Here is a 10,158-nt window from a genome sequence, read left to right as displayed (position 1 = left end):
AACAGATATAGACATGCAATACTGGCAAGACACATACTTAAAGGAAGGCTGGGGCCAGGTGGAACCTGACCTCTCTGATAGAAAGGCAATGACAACCCGGCACAGTCTGCATCTTTCTTTATACACAATATAAAGGGGAAAGTGCGGGATGGGGTCAAAAGTGCAAGGTCTCAGAGTTTTCTTGAAAGCATAAAAGCAAAACATGCTAAGAACTACCCATGCTTTAGTTACCAGGGAGGAACACCAAGGCTGGACACCTGTTGATATGTCACTGAGCTAGAGGTCAACTTGTATATGGTCTGCCTCTGGTATTTCATGTTTCCAGGACTGGCTTTGCTCCATTCTCAAGGAGTTCACAGACCTCAGGCTCAGCTGCTCCCTAAAACTGGTTTATTTGTCTGACATTTAAAAATAAATGGCACCAAATCTTCATAAACTCTTCTAGGAAATAGAAACAAAGGGAGCACTTTCTAGTTCAATTTATGCAGACCAGTATTGCTGTGACACCATAACAAGTTAATGATGCTTTGGGAAGGCAAAAGTACAGACTAACACCTCTTATCAATACAGACACAAAAATGTTGCATTAAATAGCATCAAATTGATTCCTACACAGCATACAACAAATTATATACCTTGGTTAAGTGGGGTTTATTCTAGATATGTAAGGCTAACATCTAAAGGCAGTCATCCAATCTACTACATTAAGGAGTAAAGAAGGAAAATCAAATTATTATAATGATGCAAAATAGCATCATTACATAATCCAACATCAATTCATGCCCCAAAACATCTCAGCAAGTGGGAATAAAGGGCTACAATCTCCATTTGGTAAGCAACAGCTAACATCATCCTTAATGTTGAGAGATTGGACCCTTTTCCCCTGAGGTTGAGAAGAAGGCAAAGCAGACCACTCTCTCCACTGTGACTGTCTTAGCACTGCCAATCCAATGACAGTAATGAGATGAGAAAAAGCAATGAAAGTTATCTACATCAGAAATGAGATGAAACTCTACAAGTGATATTATGTAGAAAGTCTAATGAATCTATCAAAATCTTCTTGGACTTAATAAGTAAGTCTAGCCAAGTTTCAGAATAAAGGCTACTACGCAAAGAAGTACTTTTCACATACTACCACTGAAGAATTAAAACCCACAATTAAAACCCAACACTATTCAGGATATCACTAAAAGATGAAGTACTTAGGTATAAATCCAATGATACATGAAGAAAATCTATAGTTGAAAAACTATAAAACACAAATGAAAGAAATGCAAGGGGTAAATCAATGAAAAGATATTCCATATGTGTGGTTGGAAGGCTTGTTATTACCCATCAGTCATTTCTTTCTGACTTGGTATTTAGAGTAAACACAACTTCTGTTTTAATCCCAATGAGACATTTAAAAAATATTGGCAAATTGAGTAAAGTTTATAAGGCAATGCAACGGGTCTTTTCCCAGTGTGAATAGTGGAATATAGAACATTTTGAGTGGTAGCACACTTACATATGATACTGTAGAGGAAATCATGATATTACGTATTTGTCAAGAAAAAACACAACAAGCTTTTTTCCAAAATATCAAGTTAATTAACATATTTCTTGTACATATCATCTTTTTGTGGTACAGCATTTGAAATTCCTCCCACTGTTATTTTTAAATATGAAATATGTTACTATTGACTTTCATCCTGCTATGCAACACAACTCAAAATTTACTACTCTTCTCTAAAAGAAACCTGAACCCCTGCCTAGACTCAAGCAATTCACACTTCCTTCTGCTCCCCTCCCCTCAGCTGTGATAATGCTCTCTCCACTGTCCACCTCTGTAAGTTCAACTTCTTACATTTCACATATACCTGAGACCATGGAATAATTTTCATCCTGTTCCTAATTTATTTCACTTAATATAACATCCTACAGATTCCTTTGCTTTATCTTTCTTTTTAGAGCAATTTTATGTTCACAACAAAATAGTTAAGAAAGCACAGAGCTTACCATATATCTTTTGCTCCTACAAATTCAACCTCATACACTTCCAACAACCCCCATTGCTGTGATAAATTTATTTCAATTCATTGATTTCCTACAATGACATGTCACTAGTAACCAAAGTCTACAGTTTACCAGAGGGTTCATTCCTGGTAGTGTACTTTCTACAGGTTTTTGAAAAGTGTATAATAATAGGTATATACAATTATAGAATTATATACAATATTCTCATTGCCCTGAAATCCACTGTCCTCCATCCATACATCCTTCCTACTACAGCCCTTGAAATCCACTCATCTTTGTATTGTCTTCAGGCTCCACCGTATCATATACTTGAAATCATATAGCCTGTAGAGTTTCACATCAGCTGCTTTCACTTAAACATATACTCTCAATTTCCTTTACATCTTTCCACGGCTTAGCATCTCATTTCATTTTCATTATGAGTAATCTTCCATTGTCTTGATTGTACCATAGTTTCTTTGTCCATTCCCCTACCAAAGGGTATCTTGTTTTCTTCCAAGTTCTGGCAATTAGGTTCAAGCTGCTACAAACAATTTTGCTGTGAACCCAAAATTGTTCTAAAAGTGAAGACAAAGTAAAAGATTCTGGAGGATGTTATATCAAGTGAAATCAATTGCCAGGGGTTTGTGTTGGTATATGTTTTCAATTAATTTTGGTAAATGACAAGGACTAGGATTGCTGAACTACACTGCAAGCAGGTTTAGTTTTGGAAGAAGCTGCAAACTTTCTTCAAAATAGCTGTACTAGTTTGCAACCTTATCATCAATGAATGCAAGTTCCTGTTTCCCCTTTTCCTTGTCAGGATTTGGTATTGTCACTGTTCTGGATTTTGGGGATTTCACTAGGCATGAATTGAAACATCATAGTTCAGGTTGCATTTATATGATACGTGTGATGTTCAGTATCTTTCTCATGCTTATTTACCACCTATACATTTTATTCAGTGAGATGAGTTCTTTGGATTTCAGCATACATTAGGTCCACTTGTTAGTTTGCTATTATTGAATTTAAAGATTTCTGTTTATCCTCTGTGTGTGTGAGAGAGAGAGAGAAAAAGAGAGAGGGAGAGAGAGAGAGAGAGAGAGAGAGAGAGAGAGAGAGAGAGAGAGAGAAAGTGAGACAGGGTTTCCCTATGTAGTTCAGTCTGCCTTGAACTTGCTTATGTCAGCCTTGAACTCACAGTGATTCTGCTACCTCAACCTCTAGAGCATTGGGATTATGGATGTGCACCACTTCTTCCAGTCTTCTCTGTGAATGTTGAGTAACAGTATACATTACAGCCTTTATAAAATGTGTCCTTTGTCAACATTTTCTCCTAATCTGGTGGTTGACTTTGCATTCTTTTAACACTGTCTTTTCACAGAACAGAAGTTTTGAGTTTTAAAAACCCAATTTATCAATTATTTCTTTATGTTGTATCTAAAAGTCAAGGGTATATCTAAGGTCATCTAGGTTTCTCCTTTGTTCCTCTAAGAGCTTTATGGCTTTGTGTTTTATACCTGGGATTATGATCCGAGTCAAGTTGGTTTTGGTAGAACGTGTGTGGTCTATGGCCAGATTTATTTTTCTTTGCATGTGGATGCCCATCTGCTACAGCACCATCTGCTGAACACAAAATTTTTGCTCCATCACTTCTTTTTGAAAGATCAGTTAACTGAATATCTGGGCTCATTCTGGGCTCTCTATTTTGTCCCTTAATCTATATGCCTTTCTTGTGCCAGTGCCACACTCTCTTGATCACTGCAGCTTCATAGTAGGTCTTTTTGTTGGGTATTGCCAGTTCTTTGTTTTTTCTTTTTCTTCAATATTGAATTAGCTATGCTGGGTGTTTTGCCTTTTCACATAAATTCATAATCAGCTTTATGGTAGCTTCCCCTGGAAAAAAATTGTGGGGTTTGATTTGGAAAATCCCATAGAATATTATACTTCAGAGTGAACATTAATGTTTGCAGCTAAAATGGTAATAATGTTGAGATAGCACATGATGGAATGTACAGTGGGACAAAAGAATCTAGGTATATTACAAATGTATAAACAAAGCTCACGAAAGGTTAAGGGAGTATAAAAAGCATAAACCAAGCAACTCTGAACAACTGCACTTTAGCAGATAAGGTTGCTTTCCAAGGAGGTATGATTAACAATTCTCAAACTATAATACTTACATTCCTGTGTTCTCTAGTGACATAAAAACAATACTTGGTAATATTGCTCTCACCCTGAAACTGCACAATATATATTTCTTAAATATATAAATCTATATTATATATAGATTTGAATATGTAAATCTCTCTTTATATATATTTCTTGAATATGAAAATATGTATGCATATGTAAATATATATTTTTGAATATAAATATTATACATATATGAAGAGAGAATTTATAAACTGAATAATGTAATTTTGAAACCAGAAAAGTTCCAGGATCTACAGTCAGGATGCTGGAGACTCAGGCGTGCTGATGATCTTGTTCCAGGGCAGCCTCAAAGCTGAGAACAGGAAGAGCCAATGGTGTACCTCCAGTATAAAACACGGCAGGCTTGAGACCCAGAGCAGGTTGATACTGTAATTTGAGTCTGAAGGCAGAAAAATCAGAGTCCTGGCTCAAAGGCAATCACATAGGAGGGTTACACATTTACTCAGCCTTTGATTATACTTAGGCCTTCAACAGTTTCAGTGGGCCCCCTAACATGAGGATAGTCATCAGCTTTCTTCAGTCAGTCAATTCACATTTTAATCTCTTTCAGAAACACCTTCACAAACATATTTTAAAGGATGCTTATTAGCAAAATATCTAAGCACCTTGTGCTGGAGTCCATGTGATAATAGTATTTTATTGCACATCAGCAGCATTTTGGCATAAGAAGAGAAGCAAAAGATTGTGATTCATGAGTCACTGTGCTGTGCTCTGCATGGGGTTGGCCAAATTACAGAAAAGAAGAATTATTCACTCTGCTATGTGTCATAGTGAGAATTCCTGTCAGCTAGAGATGACCCTGGCCTCTCCTCCCAGAACACATTCTGAAAATAGCAGGTCAAGAAGTTGCTCATTTCATTCAAAGAGCAGCACTCCTCAGAGAAGAACCACGGCAGGATCCACAGAATATCTGTGCATTCAAGCAACAGAAACAATAGGAAAAACAAAAGGCACTTAACAGTGGACCACAAAAAGGCACGATACAATATCAGAAAGAAATTCAATAAAGTGGTCTCAGCTACAAAACCAAAGAAAGAAGGGGAAATGTGATGAAATACTAAAAGGTAAAACATTATCTTAAAAAGTTCAGAAAAGGACAGAGAAAAATACAGTACACTAGAAACAAAGGCTGAATTGAAAGCAGCACCAAGAAGAAAGAAATGACTGAGGCCAATAATGGACACAGAAGAAAAGATGGACAAAACTTCATGGCAGTGAAAAAGGGGTCAGAGAGTGTTGAAAGAGAATCAAAATATGATACAGAAAAGGGAAAGAAAGTGGATAGGAAATCAATGTAAGCATACTTTGAATAGAAAATACATATGATATATACTTACAATATTTATATACATATGCAAATCATAGAATAACAAATAGCCCAATACACTTTTCACATACCAATAACACACCCCACACACTAGCCAGTGTGAGCACAACATCGCCAATAAAGTTATGAAAAGGATCCACAAGGACCTACTCACTTAGGACATGAATACAGCATATATTCTGGTCCTCAAACAAGCATCACCCACTCTATTTGTAAAGACATAAATAAATGTATAAGAAACTATACTGAATATTTAAATATGAATTCATTATATCTATTTAGGAAATGGAAGAGTATACGTGCATCTTACTAACTTTCAAAATTTAACTACAAGTATACAGCAAATGTGGATATCACATATTCAATGGGAACACGAGGCACATACATAGAACATACAAACACTGAAATACCACCCAGCATAAATAATGAGCTTTCTTTAAAAAATAAATTACTCAAAACAAAGAGATTATGGAAGGTTTAATTAAATAAAAGGTATATTATTTAGATATTTCACACAAAGAATATGAGAATGGAAAATTTTGGGCATCAAATATTAAGAAATAAGTAATAAGAACAAGGATGCTGAAAAATTGATTCATATAAGTTAAGCAATTTTTGCCATTAATGAATATATACACTTTTAAGACCTAAGTATGGTATTGGGTATATTTTTTAAAGCCAATCCTTAGACACATTGAATGATTTATGAAAAAGTTATAATTTCTAGAAATTAACTTTCCAATAATTTGGGGTAAGTGAGTGAATAGGGTAGAAGAATGGAAGAAACAGGGCCATGAAATCTTCATTGCTAAACCTGGCTGATTGGTCTATATGAGGCCAGTTGTGGTGTTTTTGTCCTTTTTTTTTTTTGAAGTTTTCCTTAAGGGCAAATTCGTTCTTTTACCTTTTGAATCCTTGGGGGAAATTGTTATTTTTTTGTTTGTCGTAGTTTGTTTTTTGCTCTTCGTTTTTTTTTTGGTTTGGGAGGAGGCCACGCCTCCAACTTTTTTGTCCCCCGGCAGGCCTTGGAGACCTTTTTTTTAGGCTTTTGCTTATCCTTTCCTTCCCTTAATTTAGGTTTTTTTTTCTTTTCCTGCGTTCAGTTCAAACTTGGGGGCGGAGGATTTTTCCTTGCTTAAGGGTTGCCAAAATATGCATTCTGGATATTTCATAACTTTGCTAACGCTGTAGGTGTGACTTCATTATTTGTAGAGCCCAACCCTCGCAATCTGCAAGCTCATCTTCCAGAAGCCAGCCCAGCCCATCTGTACCATATATAAACTGTTGCCTAAGCCCATCTCTTTCACTCGCTCTTCTCAGCTCTGTCCTCAGCCTCTCACGCCTTCCCAGCTTTCTCAGCCCCAGGGAACTTGTCTAGCAAAACCATCGTGAGGAGCCAGAGCAGCAGCCGCTGTGGCTTTAGTTCCAGCTCAGCCAGAGTCCCTGGGCTCAGCCGCTCCGGCTTCAGCAGTGTCTCTGTGTGCCGCTCCAGGGGCAGTGGCGGCATTGGGGCAGCGTATGGAGGAGCTGGCTTTGGCAGCAGGAGCCTCTATGGCCTGGGAGGTTCCAAGAGGATCTCCATCGGAGGGGGCAGCTGTGCCATCGGAGGAGGATATGGCAGCAGAGTTGGAGGTGGCTTTGGCTTTGGAGGTGGAGCCGGCAGTGGATTTGGTTATGGTGGTGGAGTTGGTAGCGGTTTTGGGCTCGCTGGTGGAGTTGGCTTTGGTGGTGGCTATGGGGGCGCTGGCTTCCCCGTGTGTCCCCCAGGTGGCATCCAAGAGGTCACGGTCAATCAGAGTCTCCTCACTCCTCTGAACATGGAAATCGACCCCACCATCCAGCGGGTGAGGACGGAGGAGCGTGAGCAGATCAAGACCCTCAACAACAAGTTCGCCTCCTTCATCGACAAGGTGAGTCATGAGGCCTGGCCCTCTGCAGACAAAGACATAGCAATCCTCCAACAGGAAGAACTAGGACAGCAAGTGGGGGCTTCACACTGGACCTCCACAGGGCACAAGAGGGCCCCTTGGTGGGTGACAAGAGCAGGAGGAGATGGAATTGGAACTGCTGAGTTCCGTTTGGAACTGCTGACTTCCCTACAGACCCACAGATGAGGCAGTGTGACAATGGAAAGGGCTAGGTCTCCTCTCTTGAGGATCTGAGATACAAGCAATGGCAGTGGTCCTCGGGCCCCTGCTTCCCTCTGGGGTCTGGATTAGAGAAAAAGGCTAAACAAAAACTGAAGAGAAAACAATTTTCTTCCTTGAATAATGAAAAAGTTAAACAAGTTACACAATATGTGAAAATGCTAATTTATTACACAAAACAGACAATGACTACAAAAATGGGATGTTTATAGGGGATACATGCATTAAGTGGAGGAATAGATATTAATTAATTTACTTATTTATCTATCCTTAATCTATATTAATCTTTAGGGAACATTTACATCCTGATAGCTGAATCCTATCCATAAAGGAAACTTGTACAATGGAACAACAAACACTATTTTCAACTAGAATTGTGACTGTGCTTGCAAAGAGAGGAAGAAATATTAAAAGCCACTGATTAGATTCACAAGTTAGATGGTGAGAAGTACTGAGTTGTTCATTCTGAGGGTTTCTTGGTTGGTCTGTGTGTTGGAAAAGAGAAACTGCAGCAGACCAAACTGTCAGTGTGAGTCTCTGTGCATGCTCAGCACCGTTCATAGGGAGAAGCAGGGACTGCTGGGAGACCTGCCAAGCCCTCACTTCTTGCTTTCTGGCTTTGTCTCACAAATAACTATCTGTGCCCCTCCCAGGTGCGCTTCCTGGAGCAACAGAACAAGGTCCTGGACACCAAGTGGACCCTGCTCCAGGAGCAGGGCACCAAGACAGTCAGGCAGAACCTGGAGCCTCTGTTTGAGCAGTACATCAACAACCTCAGGAGGCAGCTGGACTCCATCCTTGGAGAGAGAGGCCGCCTGGACTCAGAGCTGAGGAATATGCAGGACACAGTGGAGGACTACAAGCACAAGTGAGTCACAACAGGAGAGGAGGAGTGGGCTCAGATTCTCCAGCTCACACTGCAAAAGAATTCAGAGGACAAGTCTAGATGTGCACATAACTCTGGAGGAAAACTCGTGTAGGAAAGATGATCATAAATTACTGCCAACCAGCAAAAACTGTAAGACAAGCCTGTTATGTGAGTTAGGGGTAGAGTAAAAAGAAAAAAATTTGTTGTGATAACAGCAAGAATCGTTTGGTCTCTCTGTGGCAGGGAAAATGGATCTGGACGCTCTCCATTTATGGAAAGAGGGGATCAGAGACAGTCCTTGGGTTTCCTCCACACACTGGCTCAAATGCGTTATACCCTTTCCTTGTAGATATGAAGATGAAATCAACAAGCGCACAGCAGCAGAGAATGAATTTGTGACCTTGAAAAAGGTGAGCTGACAAAGTTGGGATTGAGGCTGCTCTGCTGAACCAGAGATATGCTTCCGTGTCCCCCTCCCCTCCAAGAGGAGAGATGCCAGGGAGGTAGAGACGGATGGCCTGAGCAGGAGGGCTCAGCTAACTCCTCTCATTGCTCTGTCCCCAGGATGTGGATGCTGCCTACATGAACAAGACTGAACTGCAAACCAAGGCAGACAGCCTCATCGATGAGATCAACTTCCTGAGAACCTTGTACGAGGCCGTAAGTTTCCTCTCCCACTTGCGCTTCACTCGGGTGGGATCTGCAAAGGCAGGAAGACCTTGATGCCGGTACCTCTGTAAGTGGTATGCACAAAGATGACCTTCGCACCTTGTGTTCTGTAGGAGCTGGCTCAGATGCAAACCCACATCTCAGACACTTCTGTGGTCCTGTCCATGGATAACAACCGCAGCTTGGACCTGGACAGCATCATTGCTGAAGTCAAGGCCCAGTATGAGGAGATCGCTCAGAGAAGCCGGGCTGAGGCTGAGTCCTGGTACCAGACCAAGGTGAGCAGTGAGGTGGTAGCTGCTCAGCAATCCGTGTGTCCCAGGCTCCAGGTCCCACGCTTCTAATACCAGAAGGCTTCTGAACCACTGGGCTGGGGGAACTGCTGAAAGAATGTAGGGGTCTTCTCACAGCAAGTACACTACACATGGTTACACACTGACAGAATTTATGCCCAATCTAGAAAGCAAAAGGACTCAGAGGAAGGAGGACAGAGATCATATAAAGAACTCAGCATCTTGCTCACATGTACCCTGAATGTTCCTTCTCAGAATATACTACAGAACACTGTCAGATCCCAAGAGAACCAGACACTATGTGGTCTCCTAAGCAGCAGGGTTTGTGACTGGGTTTTACAGTGTCCAATAAGCCTGTCTAACCCACTTTTCCATAAATTTCAAGGGTATGACATGTCTTTTTACAAGTGAGAGCTCTCCTTTGCATAGGAAACCCATATCGATTTTCTGTGTCTTCAATTGACCTACAGTATGAGGAGCTGCAAGTCACAGCAGGCAGACACGGGGACGACCTGCGCAACACCAAGCAGGAAATCGCTGAGATCAACCGCATGATCCAGAGGCTGAGATCTGAGATCGACCACGTCAAGAAGCAGGTACACAAAACAGAGTCAGTTAGAGCTTGCTTCTATCAATCCTAGG

At 40.5% G+C, this 10,158-nt stretch overlaps 1 protein-coding gene across 1 annotated transcript in view; it reads left to right on the top strand.

The window, feature by feature from the left end:
- The first annotated feature begins 148 nt into the window (after nt 1-148).
- Nucleotides 149-10,158, top strand: part of LOC102018772 (keratin, type II cytoskeletal 6C-like) — a 48,656-nt gene continuing 38,646 nt past the window's right edge. Inside the window, exons 1-7 of the mRNA XM_013508446.1 lie at nt 149-167; nt 6,860-7,449; nt 8,340-8,554; nt 8,904-8,964; nt 9,119-9,214; nt 9,337-9,501; nt 9,987-10,112. Of these exons, the coding sequence (XP_013363900.1) occupies nt 149-167; nt 6,860-7,449; nt 8,340-8,554; nt 8,904-8,964; nt 9,119-9,214; nt 9,337-9,501; nt 9,987-10,112 (1,272 nt within the window). The remainder of the gene's footprint in view (nt 168-6,859; nt 7,450-8,339; nt 8,555-8,903; nt 8,965-9,118; nt 9,215-9,336; nt 9,502-9,986; nt 10,113-10,158) is intronic.

Source organism: Chinchilla lanigera, unplaced genomic scaffold (assembly GCF_000276665.1).
Source record: "Chinchilla lanigera isolate Chin_1 unplaced genomic scaffold, ChiLan1.0 scaffold00146, whole genome shotgun sequence".
Lineage (NCBI taxonomy): Eukaryota > Metazoa > Chordata > Mammalia > Rodentia > Chinchillidae > Chinchilla > Chinchilla lanigera.
This window is presented reverse-complemented; position numbering and strand designations above follow the sequence as displayed.